The sequence below is a fragment of the Halichoeres trimaculatus genome, unplaced genomic scaffold (assembly GCF_033239565.1).
Source record: "Halichoeres trimaculatus isolate MK-OKI-2021-1 unplaced genomic scaffold, fHalTri1.1 fHalTri1_scaffold_4, whole genome shotgun sequence".
Classification (NCBI taxonomy): domain Eukaryota; kingdom Metazoa; phylum Chordata; class Actinopteri; order Labriformes; family Labridae; genus Halichoeres; species Halichoeres trimaculatus.
The window spans coordinates 2,766,456-2,789,869 of record NW_027437182.1 but is presented as its reverse complement, the minus strand read 5'-3'; the positions used below and the strand labels follow the sequence as shown (position 1 = coordinate 2,789,869).

The following is a 23,414-nucleotide window of genomic DNA, read 5'->3' as shown; positions in this document are numbered from 1 at the left end:
TGAAGCCAACCTCTCCAAAGGTGCCAAAGAGGAGAAGTGAATCTTTCGGTCACACTGGTCAAACAAAATGGACTTTGAAGCGTGCTTGAAAGCGGTTAAGATGGCCAGTGTGACCGCACTCTGAGAGACTGCTGCGAGCGAGACGTCCGTCTGTGACTGTCTGTAAGTGATTTAGATAGGGGAGGGGCTCAGCAAGTGTGGCTTGTTAAGAAGCAGCTGCTGATGCAGATCAATACATGCTTTCATATCTGTCTCCAAACTCCATAAAAGAAGCTAGATTTGTTGCTGGTCACCAGGGCTGAACAATTTATCGTTTTCAGATCGAAATCCCAATTTAGACAATGCAATTTTGAGATCGCCAAAGCAGCAATTTTTTGCAGCACTCCCGACTGACTCAGGATCTGTTGTGTCAAGTATTATACACATTCTGTTTTACAAATTTGTAGACAATCTATATGTTAAAAGTGCTGGTAAGCAGGTCAACAACACAAAGCCTCTGTTTAGGAGTAGAAGTTGATGAAAACAGATTATTTATCATCACTATTGATGATTAAAAAATCGTGAATTGCAATATCTGCCAGAAAAATTAGATATTGTCCTAAAATCATTCAGCCCTACATGTGAATATCCCAAAGCTTGATTTGAAGAAAATCGTGAATTGAATTGAAATCACAATATCTGCCAGAAAAATCGCAATTCAATCTTTTTTTAAAATCGTTCAGCCCTACTGGTAACTTTTTTGTGGGAATGAGGAGGTCCAAAGGGGTCTGAAAAATCACTATAGCATCAGCTCTATGTGACACATAAAAAAGTAGTCTGGGCGAACCATCACCCACTAATCTTTTAAAATTAAACGATTCCTCAAAGTAAGGGTCGTCACTGTCACCGGTGTCATATGTTGCTACGAAATTTACCGTAATTACCACGAAAAAGCATTGTTACACCTAATTTAGTCCAAGTAGTGTATATCTGCTGGAGATTTATTTCTCCTGGCGTGAGAAGACACTTTTCTGCCACAACCATTCTGAAAACACACCTTTAAGTGACATGAAGTAAACATTTACCGCGTGCAGAAAGCGAAACAGCTGGTGTGCATGATGACGGTTACCCTGTTTTAGACACAGGCTGTTCATGGCTATAGGTAAGTGTCTACGGTCAAACCTCAAAACCTAAATGTAATTTAACAGTTTTTAACAAAAGTAGAGGCATCAAAATAAACGTGTTGAAGCAAACTGAAGCCGTAGTTTTCGGACTATGAGCTGTGACATTTTTCATACATTTTGAGCCCTGCGGCTTAAACAACAGTGCAGCTACATTACGGATTTTTACGGTCTAACAAGCTTCACAAAACCAATAAGTTTCTTGGTTATTTTAGTTATCAATAAATGACGAATCGAAAGATATGAGTTTTGCCAAGCCTTGATGGAGTTTAGGCGTAAAAAGCCAGCCTGCTCCGGTGCGTTTGGACGAGGCGCAGGAAATTCCTCGATCATTTTTTGTAATCAAGTACCTCAAATTATTCGAGGAATCGTTCCAGCTCTAGTTAAAACTAATCCCTTACAGTTACAGGTGTGGCTGACTTGATCATTTACCTCCTGCAGGACGGGGATGACCGGCGGCTCTCTCTGCTGCAGGAAGTAAAGCACCATCAGGATGTATGCATAAGAAGAGAGGCTTCCTCTGGACGCGTCCCCGATGTCGCAGCGCTGCGAGCACAAAGAAGTTTTGATTACAAAGCAAGAGAAGATGAAAACCTTAAAACTTTCCTGTCTCTGTGCTGTGATGGGTTGTTGTAACAGTTGCACAAACCTTTGCAAAGACCTTCATTGTGTATCCGAGGAACTGCACGCGTGGGTCCAGAGCTGCGTACGTAGCCAGCATCCTGGTGTTGTGTTGAGCCTGTGAAGACGAGCAGTTTGAATCAATGAGGAGCACTTTGGCCTGAAAGCATCTGAGCGGTAAACACTTCTTACGACGTGAAAGACGGTTAAAGGGTTTGTTCACTCACCAGTGTGTTGTAAAGGCTGATATCTCCCTCCAAACCGCTCTGTCTGTGCTCAAACTTCACAATAGGCACTTTGGCTGTTGTGATAGGCAGAATGTTCCTCAAACCTGCAGCAACGACACCGTGAGATTCACTCCTCGACCGCACAAAGCAATAAAACCCTCTGTGAAAGAAGCTCTCACCTGTGTGCTTCTTCAGCACTTTTGCAAGTCCTTCAATAATCTCTTTGCAGTTCAGCTTCTGTTTGGAGAAAAAAGAATGACTCAGAGGAAAATATAACAGCTGCTCTTCATGGGATAATGGAGTGAGTTTGGTTTGCTGACCTCTGCAGTCTCGTGGCCCTCCAGAGTCATGCAGATGTCGAGGTCGCTGTCGCGGAAGCCGAAGCCGTTCTTGGAGGAGCCGAACAAGCAGAGCTGAGCTTTATCTGAGAGTTAACACAAAAAGGAGGAAACTTTAAACAACTTCCACAACACATTTTTATTTTCTTCTCAGAAATCACCGAATAAAAACTGGCAGACTCAGTCCAAGATTCAAGACATGACGTCTCTGGGCGCCATTATGAGTTTGTTGTGTGATGCTCACCGTTGTACTCTTTCCTTATGAAGCGCTCCAGGCTGGCGAGGATCTGCTCCCTCTTCTGCTGCTCTGCATGTGTGGGTGACAACTCATCTATAAACAATCAGCAGAACAGAAACTCAGTCACACACACCAGTTAAAAGTCAAAACTCCATTAAACATTAAATAAATGGCGCAAAGTTGTGAAAAATTTGGAGGCGTCATATTCAATCTCTGCAGCTATTCTCCTTCAAACTATGTCTTTGTAATCGTTGCTGGGACAAAAATAAAATCAACGTTGAATGTTCTGGTCTGTGATTTAACGTTTTGATTGGTCAGATATGTACTAATTGCAAGCAAAACTTTGGAAAAATCAACCTTGGTCTGTAAAAAATAAAAGCTGCAATTTCCTTTGGGGAAAGAACGTTGCTGGTGAGAAAAAAGTAAATAACTGCGACAATACACTTTTCTCAAAAATTAATTCTTTTACTTTTTGGGTGATGATTCGGTTAAAATTGCAATTCTTCGATGTTCACAATTTTTGTAATTTTTTGTTTGCTTCTTCAACACCAGACCATGCGAAAAAATTTTAATGGTGATGATGCCGTCTACAGACTTTATCAGTAGCCATATTTTACCCCAAAAATGCACATTATATCTGAGTCTCTCTTTAGAGATTTCTTCAAGGGATCTGACCAAGGTTATAATAGTTAACTAAAACGAAACTAAAAACGAAAACTAAAATATAAAATACATTGCAGTTAACTCAAACTAATAAAAACTGGAAAAGAAAACAAAAACGATAAGAAAACTAAAACTGTATCTTATGTTCACAAAACTAACTGAAACTGACTAAAATTATAGACAAAATGTCCTTAGTTTTAGTTTTTGACAGTATTTATAGTCTTAAGGATTTAAATTAATCAGACACATTTTCCCAACCGATTTTACGACAGTTTTCGGCAGTTGTCAGCGCCGTACAGCACCATCACAGCGAAGTACTGGGACGTGCTTGTTTACTGCACTGACTGGCTGTGCTCTGTGCTGCGACCAAACGTAGAGGAGCAAAGAATCAGAGCATCTGCAATAGTTTAATTTCATGTGAGTCTGCCTTTATTGTTACAGCGTCCAAGTTTCTAATTAAAGCTCATATTATATTGTTTATATAATTAATGTTTTTATTATTTTTATTTAATTCATGTTAACATTATTTAATGTAATTTATGTTTATATTTTTATATAAAGTTTATATTATTTTCATGTGTTGAAGGCAGCAGCCAACAGTTCAGTATCAGCATTGACTGAGCAGTGAGCACTATGTTGGACTGGAAAATAAATAGTGTGACAAAATATTTACTCTGACCTTTTTGAATCCTGCACCTGGTTAATAAGGTATGAAAAACTAAAACTAAACCAAAACTTAAGTAAAACTAAACTAAAACTAAGCCTTGTTGCAAAAATCAAAACTAAATAAAAACTAGAATGCCCGCTCCAAAACCAATTAAAACTAAACTATAATGGAAAAAAAAAATGTCAAAACTAACTAAAACTAAACTATAATGACAAATCCAAAACTATTTTAACCTTGGATCTGACATCTCAACTTTTTCCAACTCAGCCCATAAACAAAGACTTAAATGAAGGCCTTAAAGTTGGAAAATAAATAAATACAGTCACAATTTAAAATCATTTAAAAAATCCCAATACCACAAAATATTGCATTTTTTTCCCAGCCCTAATATTTACTCTCATTATGTTCTCACTTACAGTAGCTTCTATAAAAAGTGGCTGGTGGTACTGAGTTAGCTCCTGTGTTCAACCAATCTATCCTTAAGTCCCTTCTGTGCTTGGAGAGCACCTACTCTGAAGCAGGAGCCAGAAAAGTTTCTCTAAACTGGAAAAAGCAGAAGGTTCATATAGTTCATAGAACTATATAAAAGTTCCTGAGACCTGAGCGCCACATATAGTACAACTAACGAGGGGTGGTAAAAAAAAAAAATCAATTTGCACAAATATTAGGGATGGGCATTTGAAGCAAAACAGCTATTCCACTTGTAAGTATTAGAAATTATATGAAGATCAGAGCCCCCCACAAGCTGCCGGCCCCACCACCCACCCACATACACATAAGGGATGGGTACGGCGATACGGTACCGATGCCTGGTACCTGGCAATCGGTACCACTACTCAACAGTACCAATTTTTGTCACTTTTTTGTGTTTATGTGGTAAAAAAATATCAGTTTGTTTAATAATAGAATCTAATTTTTTTAACATTTAAAATTTTTATCCCTCAATATATAACCTTGCAATGCGGTGTTCATCCAAGCCAGAGGCAAATGCTGTTTGGAAACCCCCGTGCTGGACTAACCTTGCAGAGTTTACCCTGCACTTTTTTTTTGGTTCATTTTTCCAAGAAGTTCCCGCTCTTCCCAATCCATTCCAACAAGAACATCTCCTTGTTCTTGTTTTTGCTGTAAAACCTCCAATCTATTGACTCCTGGTCTGGCTACGTTCAGTACGTCAGTTTGTTACCGAGGCCAAAATAAAAACAATCTGGTTTGGACACAGTTTGTTTTATTTTGAAAGTCAGTTGGGCAATTTGGATGGTGTTTGTGCACAACTTCCTGTCCTAAACCATTTTTTTGTGAAATTGATGCGTAACAGCTCCGGCATAAAGCATAGAACTGATCTGCTGCCGAGTGGACAAAGCAATTGTCACATGAATTATTCTATTATTTTCTATGTTGACGACAATTTGAATATTCCAAAATTGCTGCCCATCCCTAATAAATATCTGGATTTGTTGTTTCTTGCAATTTTTGAATTTTTGTTAAACAACTGTTTTGTTTTTCCTAAGTTAAAACCTTGATTTCAGTCTTTGTTTATAAACTGGGTTAGAAAAAGTTACCGCTTTTCTCCAGCAGAGGGCGAAAATGTTTGTCTTTCACTTTCTAGTAAGTTGGAGTCAGATTGCCTGAATAAATCCTAAGAACGGACCCAAATGTGATGTGCATTTTTTGGGGAAAATATGGCTCCTGATTAGAGGTAGACCGATATATCGGGTGGCTGATATATCGGGCCGATATTTGGACATTTGTCTCTATCGGCCATCGACCGCATTTTCTTTTAAAAAGCCGATTTTTGATCCGTTGTATAAAATGACGCAATTTTTGATCAGGCACAAAAAAGATGAGCACCTCAAACTTGTGGAACCACTTGGATACATTACATACTTTTGTTCAAATTATATTAATAAGTTTAAATTTCTTTTTTGACATTTTAAGAAGAGTGTGAATGTTTACTACTGCTTGTTACATTGTGTGTTTACTCAGACAAAATATTTCATTGTTTTAAAAGCTGAATAAATGTTCAGAGGACTGGACACGACTTGTTGTAATAGATTTCTTTTAGTTGCTCAGAAATTGCTGCGTTTCACAAAAATGTGATAAATATATATTTATTTAACAATCAGCCTGAATATCAAATTGGAAAAATCGGCATATCGGCATCGGCTGCCCAGATTTGGAAAGCATCGGCATCGGCCCCAAAAAAACCCATATCGGTCGACCTCTACTCCTGATATAGTCTGTAGAAAACATCATCATCATGAACTTTTTCACATGGTCCGATGTTAAAAAAGGGAACTTAAAATCAAGATATTGCGCTTAAATTAAATTGGAACCCCAAAAATCATACAAGAATGTAAGTGTAAAAATCATTGAGTAATCTAAATGTAAATTGTTCGTACAGTAGCAGATTTTGCAGAGGCCATCCAGGATCTCCCTGAAGCGGTCGTTCATAGGGGGCAGAGGCTTCAGCTCGATCTTCTTGAAATCTTCAGGACACTCGTCCTTCAGGTGGCCGTCCCGTTTGCAGATGCTGCAAACGACGGTGGGAGGCTGGGACAAAAACGTTGACAGGTCATAAAAAAACAATTTATAACAAAAAATCATTTCCCACCAACCAACGAGTCAGCGATGTAAGATAAAATGAATTATTTATAATCACCTTTCCACCGGTGAAAATCATCCTGTCAAACACATAGTGCAGATCTTCTGATGCAATGGGTCCATCTTTTTCTGGAGCCATGCAATTCTCCTCCTCTTCCTCCTCCTCCTCCTCCTCATCATCCTCCTCTTCCTCTTCCTCCTTCTCCCCCTCCTTGTCGCTGTCCAGCAGGCCATTTGGGGAGAAGGAGGATTTGTCGTCCTCGCTGAGAACCATGTCCGTGAGGCTGGCGTCTAAAGTCTTCTCATCCTTCTTGCTGGACGGATCTGAACCATCTTCCTCCTCGCTGTCGTCTTCCTCTTTCGAGCCCTGCTGCCAGCTCTGACTCTTCTCACCTTTCTCATCATCTTTGTCCTCATCCAGTCCTTGCTTCCCTGCCTTCTTGCTCCTCTGACGCCCGGCGCTGCCTCTTCTTTGGGGGCAGGCGAAGTACTTGTAGGCCGTACGAAAGCGCTCTTGGATGTACTCGAACACCATCTGGCTGTTTAAGCTGCGTGCAACGTTCCTCTTCAGGGCAAAAGGATCTGCACACAAAGATAACAGGACAAAGTGTGATTTTCTGTTATTTTATGACCAAAGAGGTTCAGTTTCTACCAGAGACGACTTTTACCTTCGATGGCGAGCCTGCGGCGAGGCCAGTTCTTCACTTCCCTGGAGAGGTACTCCTTCAAGCGGATGCTGATGATGTATTCCTCGAGAGCAAACTCCAGCGTGTAGAAACGCAGGAGCTCCAACCATAACTGACCCAGGGACACGCCTTTTTTGAGGTCCAGGGTTAGCCGAGTCTGAGCAGGACGACAATAAGAAATCTGACAAAAGGTAACGAGAGATTTCTTCTTCACTGTGTCTGTGCTGCAGAGAGACTCACCAAGCCTTCAGCGTAATGAGCGTCATCCCTTTTTTTCTGCTCTTGTCTTGGTCTTCCCTCTCCTCTGGCCTCGTTTCGGTTCTCCCCCCGTCCGTCTGTAGAGCTCTGAGGTCTGTGCTCCCATCGGACGAACATGTCCAGTGAGATCCCGGTGAGATGATACTCGTCCACACGCTTCACATCGAAGCCTTCGATCTGAACAAGAGAAATAAAACCAAACATCGTCAACAAAAATATGCAGAATAACCTTTAGAGACTCATTGCTCCACGTCTTTTTTAAGTAATCTGACTTTTTGTGACTCTTTTATCTCATGAAACGTTGCAGCCTCGCTTTCTAGACTCTGGGCCAATCCCAACTGTCACTCTTACTCCTTCCCCTTCTTTGTTTTTCTTGGTCCTCTGTTTTGAGGCCAAGGGGAAGAGGTGAAAACACATCCCTTAGGCTGTGTTCAGACCAGAAAAGTCCTTCGGTCCACTTGTTTGGTCCGGACCAAAAGCAGACTTCATTTTTTTCGTTTAGTGCGGTTCATATTCAGATTGTACTTTTTGCAAGTGGACTATATTCTGTAAACACATCCACGCGTGTGACGATCAGTGCTCCCATTGGACAGCACTGACAAAGGGCGGCACACAGAGTACAGACCTGGAAATGGAGGTAAACATGTGTTTGTGCTCTTATTAGAGCTGCTAAATCATTTTCAGTTTCAAGAGCAGCTCCTTCAAAGCAGCTTAACAACACCGCTTACAATTTAGGAACAGGAAGACGAATGATCGCAGCAAGGAGGCGCTATGCTCTGCGTGTCCTGACCCACAACATGTTAGCAACAGCGTGGCTAAACAGAAGACGGAGGATCAGGTATGAACCAAAGACGGTCAGGTTACGGTGGCTTTATAGGCCCAAAAGGCACATGTATCCTGTAGTTAGTTCGGATGGACCTTGGTTTGTATTCAGACCTGCACCGGAGAACCACGAACCGCACCAGAGTTCGTTTGGAAGCGGACCGAGACCACCTCAAAAAGTGGGACTCGGTCCGTTTTTTTGGTCTGCACCAGCGTGGGAAACAAACCCTGGTCCGCTTGAAGTGAACCAAACAGTCCAGGTCTGAATACACCCTTAGAAACTAGACGTCACTCATTTCCTTCTACGTCTCTCCCCGTCTGTTGTAGTCAGAGCGACTGTTTCTTCTCTTCCAAAGTGAACACATTTTTACAAAGTGATGATAAACTGACGTCAGAATAGAGCAACACATTCACAGCTAACAGACTTCACTACCATGGACTGCATGGATGCCTTCCTTATTCAAAATCCCATCAACCTTGAACAAATCTCCCCCCTTTTCAGCACCAAAGCAACCCCAGACCATCACGTTACCTCCACCATGCTTGATAGATGGCGTCAGGCACTCTTCCAGCATGTTTTTGTTGTTCTGCGTCTCACAAATCTTCTTCTGTGTGATCCAAACACCTCAAACTTTGATTTGTTCGTCCATAACTGTTTTTTTTCCAATCTCCCTCTTTCCAATGTCTATGTTTTTTTTGCCCATTTTAAAGGCCAGCATCCCGGAGTTGCCTCTTCATTGTAGATGTTGACACTGGCGTTTTGCAGGTACTGTTTAATGACGCTGCCAGTTGAGGACCAGCAGGGCCTCCCACTTCTCTTACGGCTCTGGTTAGAGCCTGTTTTTGCTGTTCTCTGAAGGGAGTGGTACACACCATTGTGAGAAATCTTCAGTTTCTTGGTAATTTCTCACACAGAAAAGCCTTCATTTCTAAGAACAAGAATAGACTGTCGAGTTTCACATGAAACTTCTCTTTTTCTGGCCATTTTAAGCGTTTGATCAACCCCACAAATGTGATGCTCCAGATACTCAACCTGCTCTAAGGAAGGTCAGTTTTATAGCTTCTCTAACCAGCCAAAGTGTTTTTAGCTGTGCTAACATGATTGCACAAGGGTTTTCTAGTCATCCGTTTGCCTTCTGACGCATTGAGCCAACACATTGCACCATTAGAACCGGGGCTTGACTTTAACTTTTTTGCTCACTAGCCACTGTGGCTTCAAGCAGTAGCTTCTTAGAGCTACTAGCTACTCAGCATTTTCACTAGCCACAATTTTTTTGCTGGATAATTATGTTTAATGTGATTCCAGGTGATGATGACATGCTAGAGCTTATTTGAACTAGATTTAAAACCTTTTTAAATGTAAATGACCCCTGTGCACACTTATATGAAGACTACGTAAATGTTTAACGCTACAGGTCATTATCAGGTATTTAGTTTTGAAATGGTTGTGTTGAAGGTTGTGCTCCTTTAATATGAAAATATGCAGACTATTGAAACAAAGTAATAAAAGGAAGAGTTTATTATTGCATTTAATGAAAGTTGTGAAGGTTGAAGATCAATTGAAAAGATTAAAACTAAACTTTTGTGGTATAATCATACATTTCTTGAAGCCATATCAGTCAAAAAATGCGTCATGAGAAGAGGAAGAGGAAACAACAGATATACGTAAGTCACACTGGACTATTAAGTCAGTATTTATAATGATTTGGTTTGTTTTTGTAGAGGGAACTTTTTTACATATAACTTTGATAAATGTTTGTATATTAAGAGGTTTAAATATTGTTCCTACAGCTCCTCATATCTGTGACCAGTTTCTCTTCACTATGTGCACTTCTCGACGCCCACGCACCCCACTCCTTCCCTGCTCTAGGTAAGTGTTGCTGGTGAGATCGGTGCAGTGTGAGCTTAAATGAGCTCCATCTGATAAATATCCTCACTTTTAAAAAGTAATGGGAGATATGACGCTAGTTTATGACTCAAATCCCGGGATCTGTTTACAATAGAGAGGAAAAAAGACGCGAGTGAACTTTTAAATCAAGTTATCAGGCGCTTAACACCAGAAGCTGTCACGGTGTCCAAGCGGGAGGCTGGAGATGAAGTCTGAGCACCTCTCAGCAGTTATGCCAGCAAAAGCCTTCGTGGATGGACCAATGAGCAAACACTGAGTGCAGGCAGTGTTCATGGGAGTTGTAGTGTCGTACTCCCATATAGCAACTGGTTTAGTATTTCAGATGCCGTTTCAGAAAACTACAATTCAATAATTCAACCGCCAAAGTGGCTAGAAGGAGTGGTGGTGTTACCTGTCACAGCTGGAATTCACCCGCATTTGGCGGGTGTTAATGTCAAGCCCTGATCAGAACACGATAGTGATAGTTTCAGGAAATGGGCCTTTATACATCTATGTAGATATTGCACCAAAACCCAGTCATTTACATCATTAACAATGTAAAGAGTGTATTTCTGATTAGTTTAGGGTTATCTTCATTGAAAAAATAGTGCTTTTCTTTCAAAAACAAGGACATTTCTAAGTGCCCCCAAACTTTTGAACAGTAGTGTAGCTAGTCTTTGTTATCAAACTAATCATGTGGTTATCTGCCTCAGAGCCATGTTGCTCAACAAGCAAGTGCATTTTCCTCAAGAGGTAAAACTACAGCGAGAACAAGATGTTCCCACCGACACTTATCTAGACATTGGGGTGAAGTTATTTCCTGTGGTTAGTGCAGGATATCAAAATAGAACAACTCTGTTATTGCCAGTTTATTGTGAGGTTGAAAGACACGTCACCTACCCAGCGGCCCAAGTAGACAGGGAGGATGGGGTCCTTCCTCTGCTGCAGGAAGAAAATGACCATGAGGGCGAAGGAGTAGGAGGGGATGCCACCTTCAGCCTGGCAGTCGATGTGACACAGCTACAGAGGTGCAACGAAAAACAGCAATAAGCATACGGGGGAAATGTGTCGTTACAGCTGATGAGTCACCGGCGGTGTCGGCCTTACCCTTGCCCAGTAGCGGAAGGCCAGCACCAGGGGAACCAGTCTGGGCTCCAGTTTTGCCAGGGCTGCCAGGTGATTGGTGGTGAGGCAGGCGACGTCATTCCCTGCGCTCACTTTGCACAAGAGACCGCTGAAAAAGAAGGAAATCAATGAATGGGTCCGATTTTCAAACTAGAAGTGACTAAATCTAGTTCTTACCAGCCATTAAGGATTTTCAGAAATTTCTTTACATTTCAAATTCCTGTTTATATAAGCATTTATCTCGTAAAAACAGGAAATCACAACGTTCAGGTCCATCAATAATGATTATGGTGAATTAAGTACGATAACACAGGAAAAAAGTATTGAACACGCTAACTGAGACTCATCTAATACTTAGTGGAGAAGCCTTTGTTTGCAATGACAGCTTCCAGAAGCTTCTTGTATGTTTGAACTAATGGCCCACACTGCTCAGGTGTGATTTTGGCCCATTCCTCTGCACAGATTGTCTTTAAATCTGGAATATTCTTTGGTGCCCTCTGGTGAACCCTTTTCTTTACTTCTTTCCACAAATGTTCAGTTGGATTGAAGTCAGGTGATTGACTAGGCCATTCTAACAGATTGATTTTCTTTTTCTGAAACCATTTGAGAGTCAACTTTGCCGTGTGCTTTGGATGGTTGTCCTGCTGGAAGGTCCAGCCACGTCTCATCTTCATCATCCTGGTGGATGGCAGCAGATTCAGATCAAGAATTTCCCCATACATGGCTCCATTCATTGCTCCGTCAGTTATATGAAGTTTGCCAACACCATGAGATGAGAAACAACCCCATGCCATGATGCTTCCACCTCCAAACTTCACTGTTGGTGTAGTGTTTTTTGGCTGATGTGCAGAGCCATTTCTCCTCCAAACATGGTCTGAAGTATGACAGCCCAAAAGTTCAGTTTTGGTCTCATCTGACCAGACAACATTCTCCCAGTATTCTACCGGCTTGTCAAGATGCTGTTTAGCAAACTTTAAACCAGCTTCAACATGCCTTTTCTTGAGGAATGGAGTCTTGCGGGCTGAGCATCCATAGAGGCCATGGCGGTGGAGTGCATTGCCTGTTGTTTTCTCTGTAACAATTGTACCTGCTGCCTCCAAGTCTTTCTGGAGCACTTTCAGGGTGGTCCTTGGCTGGTTGAGTCCTCTTCTGACTATCTTTCTGACTCCCTGGTCAGAAATCTTCAAGGAGCTCCTGTGCGTGGCCTGTTGATGGTAAGGTGGTGCTTCTTCCACTTGTGAATAATGGCCCCAACGGTGCTGACTGGAATATTCAGGTGCTTTGATATAAGTCTGTAACCAGTTCCATTCTGATGCTGAGCAACAATCAGGTTGTGAATGTCCTCAGAGAGCTCTTTGCCTTTACCCATCATGAGGTGTGTGCTATTTAACTGCTTGGTGAAAAAACACCTTTTTTATAGGACCATCAATTTGCTCTAGCCCAGCTGATGTTGGTTTGCACTAATTGGAAGTTCAAGTAATAATTACTGACAGATTTCAGGTGGTATGGTGCATTTCCTTGCCAAAGTATACAGCCTTTCCATGGTGTGTTCAATACTTTTTTCCTGTGTTATCGTGCTTAATTCACCATAATCATTATTTATGGACCTGAACGTTGTGATTTCTTTTCATGTGTGGATTATTTGAGTTAATACCAATGTCTGGGAGAAATTTTGTTTGAATTGCATCTTTGGAAATAAATGTGATGAGAATAAACTTGACACGTTTAATACTTATTGTCTCCACTGTATGTGTGACATATTACTGAAATATCAATGACTTTAAAACTAGCAGGAAAAAAACTAACCATAAAAAAACTTAATCTGTGCATTCAAGCTGGTACTCACCTGCTTACATCCCGACAGAAGACAGCAGGAACTTTGGCATGAAAATCAGACTCAACCTCAGAAAATTCAGCTGGAAAAAACAAGAAAAAGAAACAGTGAACCACCTAAAAGACAGAAACTTAGATCTAAACTCCACAACAACATAAACCAACAAATTTTGTCAATATTTTGAATTAATCCAAGGAATATCATTAAAGTTAAAAGTAAGAACTACTTGCTTAAATCATGGTGAAGTTAGAGTCTACTTGGTAAAACTTACAGCTGTTTTTAAGGATTTCCAGCACTTGAATCAAGACCTCAGGTTGTGTCATCTGTGAAAGTAAAGAGAGAAGGCGTTAGAGCACTGAAATCAGTCGACATGTTGTAAATTGTGTTTTTTCTTCTCCATCAGACTCACTGAAGCAGGATGGGTGACATCTATGTTGATATCGCTTGTTTTGAAGGCAAATCGGGTAAGACACGAACCGTAGAGACGGAGAGCACAAGCTGAAAAAAACAAGAGAAGGAGGATTCATTTAAAGGGCTAGTGCGGGGTATTTCACACCCAGGAAGATTAAAAAGTGCTTCCAATAAAAAAAGAGGACACTTAGGACCGGCCTACCTGGGAGGTCCCTTTTAATGATCTCCTCCATCCTGACCACCATGGCCTTCCGAACCTCAAAGTCCTCCTCAGAGATGCCGTGCACTCTGGCTGTTTCCCGGACCGCCGCGTCCACCGCCCTCAGCTGGGCGGCAGAGGCGGGCGGCAGGGCACGCAGCGCATTCTCCTCTTGTTTTTCCTAAAACGCCACAACCAGAACACACAGAATACACCACTGTAATGCCTTCCACCAGGCCGGTTCGGCTGTGTGACAATAAGACCAGAGGCAGCAGGAGGTTACCGCACCATTATGTTCTTCTTGTGTCTCTTCTCCTTGATGTGTTTGTGGGCTCCTTGGATGTTCTCGATGTGCACGGAGCAGAGCTTGCATAAGTATTGATAGTTTGGATACTCTGGAGACTGCTGCAGAATCAAAGTGAAGGAAAAGTGCTGTTTGAGTTTGCATGTTTTTATCTGCTGGTTTGTTCTTGTTTGCAAAATGCATGCAAGAAACATCAACATATTAACGCAGGGAGAACATCATATCGCAACCGCAGCAACAAGGCGGACTTCCTGTACTCAAAAGACCAAGATTTCTTGCAAACAGAACATGCACAGAATACAAATGAATGTTCCTTTGATGGCGATATCCTGATAGGTGTCGATAGACGTGACCAAATATTCAGATTGGAAAAGGAGGAACCCAGGGAGGCATTTAAGTGTAGCCTGTGTCTTCAATGATTCAGACTTAGCAGCAGTAGTGTCTAAAATCAGGCTTAGTCGCCAGCTCAAAATAGTCTGAATATAAAAAACAGCCCTGATAAAATCCTGATCCTGCCATAAAAACATCCTAACATATTTTCCCCATATCGCCCCCTAATGGAGAACATTTTCCTTGGTCAGAAGCAGAGTTTGCTGTAAGCTGACATCATATTTGAGGCAGCAAGGTAATATAAATTTATCTTAACACTGAAACAACCACTGCAGTCTGACGGACACTTTGTGATTTTCTCTACCGTTAGATAATATGTGATCTTTCTGTCTCCAAAAATCATCAATAGCATCGAGTGAAATATTTCCCATAGGAGTTTGCCATATCATACCGTCTCTGATAATACCTGTATAATTTCTTTGACTATGTAAATTTGTCATTTCGTAATATGCACAGTGCAGACGCAATGACGTATGACGCTCCCTGCTGTGTCCAAAACAACAGCTGAGAGTGAAAGTAGCACCGAAGCATCAACTTCGTCCTCACATGAGGATTTAGAGCCTAAAAGAGGAGCTACCTCTGTGATGTGGAGGTGGTTTGAACAAAGTCCACGCATGCAGGAGAACTATTACTGTGAAGGGTGGTAACCATAGACCGTATAAAACATGGATGTAGTTTCCCTGATGTCACCCGTCTGTTTCTGAAACGGTAATTGAAGCAGATCGGCTATAGCGGCCATATTGGTAGTGGCAAAGCCTTCTCGTACAGCTATAGGGCGCCTCTTGGTCATGTGACCCTGAGCTGTGCTTCTGATTGGATGAGCTTACAATCTCAATATCCTCTGAACTGCCGGGTTAGAAAAAAAATCACCCCCGTAAGGTGGGTGCCAATAGTAAAATTAGCGACTCAGACAGGAGACGTTTTTTGAACCAGGCTGTAAATAGGTTAATTTCTGCTTTGAAAACAGCTTTTTTTAGGTTTGGTGTGTCTGTGACTTCCGGTACTTCCGGAGCCAGCCTCAAGCGAACACACGAGAAACAGCAGATTTTAGCACTTCAGCATTGTCTCATATTCTCAGACTGGAGACTGCTGCTTGGTGACAACACCACAAACATGTTCCTCCACCTAAAGCTGAAACACATGGACAAATACAACCAGGCTATGAAGACACGTGAGGAGGAGGCGAAAGCTACGCTAGTATCAGTGGATTTTTTGCCTCTTCTACAGACGTGTGGTCCATGCCTTCTCCTTTCTGTTGGTGTCCTTATAGAAAGAATGTGAAATAAGAAGTTTTTCACTTCCAAGATTAACTTTTCCTCCTCCAAAACGTCAGATTTCCTCTGGATCTGACCTATTTACTGTGTTTACATTTCCATCTTGTGTAGTTGTAGTAAATGATTGTTTAAGTGGCTTCCATAATGTGTGTGCAGTTAAAATGCTGTTATTCAGAAGCAGCATCCACTAATAATAGGTTGTTGGATTGTTTTCTCATTCTCGCAAATTTCCTTAAAATATCGCGATAAAATTTTTGTCCGAGTGGCTTAGCCACAGGTCAATTGGGGGTCAGGTGAGGTTTTATTTCATACATTTCAGCAGTCCCATGAAAATGGTAGAAACTGTTGCAGTTGGGGTAATCATATTAAAATTATAAACGAGTATACTGAAAAAAACAACATTAAATCAAACTAACAGGAAAATAACTTATCCCAGCTACACAGCTGCCAAATGCAGCACACTTTCAGTTTTAGACAATTTCAGACTTTATTCAGCATCTTGTTAATCTGCTGTTTGTATGATTTAAAGGCTGCTTCAGGCATTTTTATGAGTTAGGAAAACATGTTTGGAATACTAACAGTCTGACTCATTTTTCCACATGAAGACGCTCGACTTCTCTGTTTGAGCCTCAGAAATAAAATCCACTCATTTTCCTCCACAAGCATCTCTGCTATCAACAGCACAGCTTCCTGTTCAGGTTTTTTAAACACATGAAAACATCGAGGTGTTGGGCGAAACATGAACTAAAGGGCGTCTCTTTTTCCTTACTTTCAGCAGTCGGTGGATGTAGTCTCTGTACAGGCGCTCCTCAGCTTGTCGGAGGCCCAGCTGTTGCTCTGTCAAAGGGCCGTCCTCCACGCTGGGCCTCCTCTGTGCGCGCTCCGCAGACTGATGCATCAGAGCTGCAGTTTTCGCCCCTTCAATCAACAAAGATTAAGCAGATTAGAGACACATTAGTGGAAGGAGATGAAATAATCCCAGTAAAAAGCCTCCTGCAAACCCACCTTGGGATTTCTCCTTTGCTGGGGCTGCAGTGGAACTCCTGGCCCTCTCTGCGAGACCTTTCTCAGACGCACCCAGCGCAGCAGGAGGGCTGGTCTCTCTGTTGGCTGAGGGGCTGCTGTCTGCGGACAGAGACGCCCTGGAGTCCACTGCCTGCGCCATCAGCGGCTGTTGAGGGCTCGCCACTTTCCCCTTTCCTCTTTCCCCAGAACTCGTCCTCCCAGTCAGCCTCGTCAGCCTGGAGGGGCGCCCTCTCCTCTTGTCCAGGGGTGTATCCGTGAAAGTCTTGCCTGGTCCGCGGCTTCCCTGGCTGCCTAAATTGTGCTCATCCTTCGCAGCAGGGAGGTTTTCTTGTCTGCGGGGCGCAGACTTGGTGCCCTCTCTCTGAGCAGGAGCCTCCTTGTTTGACTTCTCGCCTTGTTTGGCCCCTCTGGGCTGAGACTGTTTGCTTGACTTTAATGGACTTTTGGGCTCATCCATTCCTACTTCCCTTCGGCTTGTGTACCCGGTGGGGTCAACGCCGCTCTGAGGTCGACCAGGGAGGCTGGCCACCTGAAGTCTTCAGGAAAACAGGAGAAGGATTAGATGGTTCGGGTGAGGCTAACTCAACAAATAGATGTGCCAGCTTTCTTTATATGAAGCTCACAAAGTCTCACATGCATTTTTCTTTGGTGCAATTCATGAAAAACAAACTCTCAAAGAAAATATTCAACTTCTTAAAAGTTTTGATCATTTATGACTAAAAATTACACACACTGGGGCTTCTACTTTCACTAAAAGAAACAGAATTAGTCATTTTCTGTGTGATACAAGCCTGTTCCTTCACACAGAACACCAACATTTGACAGGATGTTAATGAAAAGGGTGAGAAGACTGCCGCTTCTCAAATTATCCATTCATAGGTTTTTCTTGTGCAACAAATAATAGCTTCACCTCCTCAAGTGTCTGTGTCAAAAGGATATACATCAAGTCTGAAAACATTTCTAGAAAACTGAAGACTCTTATCATGACTGGTTTTTATTCCTGCAGAAGATGACTGGAAAGTTCTGGTAAAGGGGCCGTTAACACGACAACAGTTTTAGGGTGAAACACAAAAGTTTTGTTGAGTTTCTGCCTCACGTTTACACGGAAACAGCGTTTCAGCCAACCTAAAACACAAACATTTAAAATGACCTCCAGAGTGAAATTTTCTGAAACACTGCAAATACCGTTGAAACAGTAAGCTGACGGTTTCAGCTGAAACGCTGACATCACTCTCCACTTTGTTGTTACGATCGACGTGGTCTACCGTGTTGAGCTTGTGCTGCTCAATCTGCTGAATCTGTGACTGTCTTTAACAAAATGAGCATCTGTTGCTCCACTTCTGCTCTTAGCATTCACCAACACACCAGATGATCAGCTCAACTCTACTTCAGAGGAGATCTACCAAAAGCTGCTTCTGGACAAGACAGTTATAGCGCCAACTACAGGCCTGGCATGCTTACTACAGCGTTTTCAGTCCATCAACGTTTGATTTTTTTCATTGCGTTTTAGCGTGAAACACTCTAGTGTTAATGGGGCTTAGATCCTGATAAGGATACACCAATCTGACTTTTCTTATACCTATACTGGGGTTTTGGGTATCAGCCTATACCAATCTGATACCATTGTTAAATAATAACCTGCATGCCTTACTGTGGGACAAGACTGGTAATGTTTTGGGTAAAAGGCAAAGAATGAGTAGATGGAATTACTGAAGTTAATTTTATCTAAACTCTAAAATATTTAAATGTTTACCTGCAAAACAAAGCTTCAGAATGTACAAAAATGACCAGGGTTGCATTTATCACATTTTGGCTGATCACCGATCTTTAAAAAGCCTGACCTGCTGATACCGATTCCAGCCAATACCGATTGTTATATTTCACTTTTTATAACTGACAGCATTTACTTTCAATGTTCCAATCTGATTTTATTGAAAATCATTGAAAAATACCTGTAAAACAATAAAATCTTTGTGTTTTAACTTAAACAACCAATAAAGTGTCCTGAGTTTTAGGTCTCAGAGCAAAAAGCAACAATGGATGGCTGTCAGACCTTCTCAGAGGAGTATAGGATCAGTTCCATATGTAGGATAGGCCGATCATAGATCCCCCAAAATTAAGGAAATCAACACTGATTGATCGGTGCATGTCTAAAAATTGCTATTCAACTGTAAAGTTTTAAACCCCATAGACTAGTAGCCGAGAGCGCTGGAAAAAATAAAAATAAGAAGCATAGAGCTGGCTGCCTGGATCCGCCCCTTCTAACCGATGCTTGATACCAAGATCGGTATTGGTGCATCCCATAGACTGTATATAGAGTGGACAGCGTTGCTCCGCCATTTATCATTGTACGGTTTTGAAGCCAAATTTCCGCCGTCTCAGGCGCCACCATTGTAGCAGTTTGGAGCCAGAGTCTGCACAGTAGAGACTGTGAGGGATTCTGGGAGAATCTGAGTGGAGCTGGGTGACAAAAATAATAATTATTTTTTTCTTTCGAGAGTCTTATCACTTCTTGACTCTACCTCCCAACATATTTTACAATCCCTGAAAAAAATACATGAGAAAAGCAGCTGTCAATCATCGTAAAACGTGACGTAAAACCTCGTTTTTAACCTCTTATAACTAATGAAAATGAAACTTTTCAGAAAAAAGAGGACTTGGATACAAGACAGCCAAATGATATCTTCAAATCACCACAACAATCAGACGTGAGAAACATTTCTACCAGGTGTATTAATTTTTTAAAGTTTGACCACAGCCCATCTGGAATGACTGGGGAGGTGGATTTTTTTGACCTATACTGCAGCCAGCCACCAGGGGGAGAAGTTTTTGTGGAGACCTCACTTCGAGCCGAGCAAGATGACGTCCGTTTTTTTTTAACGTTTATGGTGCATCCCTAAATCTTGGTAGAAGTAGGGTTTACGAGTGCAACCCAGCGAGCAAAGACATTCAGAGGACGTCTTTTCAGTAGGGCTGCACGATTATCGCAATCGCAATCGCAATGTCAGCACATGCAATTACGTAATCGCAAAAGAGGATATCGCAATCGCAATCGCAATGTCAGCACATGCAATTCAGATTTTTCTCCATGATAACCAAGCAAGTCTGTAGACTCATCATGACACAACTTTTTTTATTAAATCGCAAGCACAATCGCAATCGCAATATTGTCCACCTAATCGCAAATCGCACCTTTTCCCCAAATCGTGCAGCTCTACTTTTCAGTATCATTTTTTGGGAAGCCTTACTTTAATGCTCTAGACAACATCTACCGAACATCCATTTAAGACTTCCCGTAGTACCCATAAATAAAAAAATAAAACTGGTCTATGCCGTGACTTGAACCAACATCCCTCTAATTTCAAAGCCAAGTTCCTAAAACTGAGCTTTACTTTCTGCTGCCCCTGCAGCTATTTTAGTCATTCTTCTTGTTTTTATCCTCCTTCTAGTTCCTGTGTCTAACTGTAGTCCAGTTTCTGAAGGTGTCAGACTGTTCCTGTTCATTTTCCTGTAGCTGGATTTGATTTTCTCAGCAGCAGATGGTAACTGTAAATAAACCTGGATAATAGGATAACACATCACCACTTTAGAATGGAAAACAGGAAATGGAAACAAAACGAAATATTACTTGATTCAAAAGTGATGTTGAAAGGACGTCCTTTGAATGTCTCTAATTTCCTTCAAGTTCAGCTTCTGACTGCTACAGGTGTATTTTCTGCTCTAACTCAGAGCTTCGTTCAAGTAGCAACACATTTTTTCCCACTGTGCATCTCTGTATAAACTCTTTCATTAGTTATCAGGAGGTTATATTTCATCAGGTCATGTTTATCGACTCCCACACCATACAAATCTCAAGGGCAGCACTTTTTCCCTTCTGTTTCATAAAAATATGATGCATCAAAACTACTCTTCACTTTCAGTTAGAGCGTGCAATCTTTTTACTTCAGGCTTCTGCAAAATATCTCCCGTCTCCAGCCCTGAAAGCTGATCTAACACGCTGTCTGGATTACAAGGACTATGAGGAGATCATCTTTCTCCTACATGAGCTTCTTAACACCGGCTCCCTTTGATATCTAACAAATATAATTTAACTCCACCCTCACCTGCACAGCTGGAGAAAATCAGGCACCATCATTTCTCAAAGAATAAATACTGTACTCTTTCATATTTAACAAACGATAATGAAGTTAAAAGTAGAGATAGATCAATATGTTTTTTTCAGGGCCGATAAAACATCGATTATCAGTTGTCAAAGCGGCTGATAGCTGAGTCACAATTTGGTATAATAATTATAATAATTTTGACAGAAAGTCAACTTTTTAAAAAAATAAACGGTCCTAAATTTAATGTCTCATGGGCCGCTGGATTTTAAAAAAAAAATGCCTCAAAATGCTAAATATCGGTGCCGATAATCAGTTTATCCCTAGTTACAATGATAGGCAAAGTGCTAAATGTGATGTAAACTTAAGTTGGACAAGATAATCAAAGATTTGGATCAGATTTGTGGCTCAAAATATACATTAACACTGCATGAGTTGTCATTTTAAGAAGAGAAGTACAACAGTGGGAGAGGTTTCCAACGTGCTTGGTTCCTGAGTGCTGGAGAGGGGGTGGTTAAAAAGACAATAGCTCAAATTTTCCAGCACAGCAGACAAAGGATGAATGAAGGGCTTTCCAAGTCACTGATATGAAATAAGAGAATAATACTTTTGGCTGTCAATCATGCAAAACTACAACAAAGCAATCAGAAAGACAATGTAAAGCCTAGATTTGAGCACAGTGTAGAACTCAAACACTATACATACAGAAGGGCAGGCATCAACATGTTACAATAAAGCAGGGGTCTTCAACTTTTACTTTATCTAGAGCCATTTTTCCTCAGCTCACCTGGATTAAAGTCATTCAGGAGCCACAAAATCTACTTTATCTTCACAATAAAGACAAATAAGTGAATAATCTAGTAAAAAGTTTTCTAAACAATAAGTTTTCTGTGTTTAGAAAGTTTAACTTGTGATTTCTTAGTTTTTTTTAATTTTTATTCAATTTGCAAATTTGAGAAAAAAAAGATTAATTTTTTATGTCATACTTTTATAAATTTGCAAAATTTATGAAATTCCAATAAGTTGAAAATTAAAAATAAATACATTTACAAAATAAAAAAATAAATTAAAAAATGTGCAAAATTTTGATATTACAAAAAATGCTGAAATGTATTAAAAACTTCAATAATGCAATTAAAAAAATTTTGCTTGATTTCCAAAAAATGTCTAAATTTCTAAAAAAAAAAAAGCTAAAATAGGATTTGAATAAAATCTTTTTAAAAATGTAAAAAAAAATGCTTAATCTTCGAAAATATTGGAACCCTTTTTCTTAATTTGCAAAAATGTCACAATTGAAATAAAAAAAAAATCACTAAATAATAAAAAGCTTTTCTCACGAGGTGATGCATTTTAGCACCAAATGTTTAATTATAATTTTACTTAGTGTTTGTGTCGTTATCATTGATTCCCTTTGTAAAAAAAAAATAAAAAAAATATTTCTTTCAATGATATGTTTTAAGGCTACCAGGAGCCACTGCAAAGAAGTTAAAGAGCCACATGAGGCTCCAGAGCCGCAGGTTGAACATCCTTGCCATAAAGGAAAATAAACACAGAATGGGAGATTGGTGAATGAATTATTATGATAATATGTTATCATGAATGACTTTTAATGAGTTTATACATGTGGCTTTTGACTGTTAGAATGTAACTCAGCGCCGCGGTTATGTTAGAGTTTGTCTACCCCTCTAACTGTATCCCATACAGTAACCCTCTATGGTCGTTTGCGTTATTTATCCTTTAACTACTTTTATGCTACACCACGGGGCGACTGGGTATCAAAAACAAGCCAGGTAAGGCTAACACCTCAGCTAACGTTTGTTTCGAGTTACACAAAAACGAAACTGCATGGGAACCAGAATCCGACACAACACCAGAGTTAACGCTAGCCCAACTTCCAAAACAGAGAAGAAGACGAAGAGGGCATCCCACCCGGAGGTCCTCTATGTGACTTAATGTGCCCTCCATGAAACTATAAGCTGTTTCTGCTGTTCAGGAAATCATCAACTCTGACTTCTTGGAGACTCTTTACCTTTATCTGCCCTCGTAAGCTTAAAACGTTAGCCGCTGTGCCCCCGGCGGTCGTCCGGCTGAGCTAGCTAACGGGGATAAATAACACTGGTTTCAACGCAGCAGCAAGTCGCGAGGGACGGAGCAAACAACGCTCCCGCCATTTGAAGAAAATCTGTTTTTGTTGCACTTACTTTCCAGCTCCAAAGATGATTTGAATCAGTGATTATCTGTCTCCATGGTTCTGTTTTTTAAACCTCTCGGCCCTGATCACAACACCAACCAGTGACGCCATGTTAATACTTTACCCCGCTGCATTGTGGGAATACCAGTGATCACGAAAAGGGGCGTGTCACGTGTTGCGTTCAAAGACCAGACGCAGGAGTCTTTCACTGCAGTACAGTACAGAGTACAGGAGCGCTATTGTTTTACTTTTTCCCTTGTTGATATTAAATCTCTGGATTATTTTTTTCTAAAGCACGTAATACCCTGGTCTGTTCATAATGTTTTATTTTTGTTTTTTTTTTAAAGAAACAAAATAAAAATGAAGAGATGGAAGAAGAGAGTAATTAAAA

General features: G+C 40.9%; 1 protein-coding gene across 2 annotated transcripts in view; it reads right to left on the bottom strand.

The window, feature by feature from the left end:
- tut4 (terminal uridylyl transferase 4) overlaps positions 1–23,171 on the bottom strand; it is a 31,133-nt gene extending 7,962 nt beyond the window's left edge. For both annotated transcript variants that reach the window (XM_074668036.1, XM_074668037.1), the window contains exons 1-20: positions 23,034–23,171; positions 16,712–17,268; positions 16,476–16,624; positions 14,027–14,143; positions 13,742–13,919; positions 13,538–13,626; positions 13,400–13,451; positions 13,141–13,210; positions 11,277–11,403; positions 11,070–11,189; positions 7,442–7,636; positions 7,184–7,358; positions 6,574–7,097; positions 6,314–6,464; positions 2,591–2,677; positions 2,329–2,432; positions 2,188–2,245; positions 2,009–2,112; positions 1,810–1,899; positions 1,593–1,706 (exon numbers count right to left, since the gene is read on the bottom strand). In XM_074668036.1, coding sequence (XP_074524137.1) covers positions 1,593–1,706; positions 1,810–1,899; positions 2,009–2,112; positions 2,188–2,245; positions 2,329–2,432; positions 2,591–2,677; positions 6,314–6,464; positions 6,574–7,097; positions 7,184–7,358; positions 7,442–7,636; positions 11,070–11,189; positions 11,277–11,403; positions 13,141–13,210; positions 13,400–13,451; positions 13,538–13,626; positions 13,742–13,919; positions 14,027–14,143; positions 16,476–16,624; positions 16,712–17,189 — 2,982 coding nt within the window. In that variant the 5' untranslated portion in view covers positions 17,190–17,268; positions 23,034–23,171. The remainder of the gene's footprint in view (positions 1–1,592; positions 1,707–1,809; positions 1,900–2,008; positions 2,113–2,187; positions 2,246–2,328; positions 2,433–2,590; positions 2,678–6,313; positions 6,465–6,573; positions 7,098–7,183; positions 7,359–7,441; positions 7,637–11,069; positions 11,190–11,276; positions 11,404–13,140; positions 13,211–13,399; positions 13,452–13,537; positions 13,627–13,741; positions 13,920–14,026; positions 14,144–16,475; positions 16,625–16,711; positions 17,269–23,033) is intronic.
- Positions 23,172–23,414: the final 243 nt, after the last annotated feature.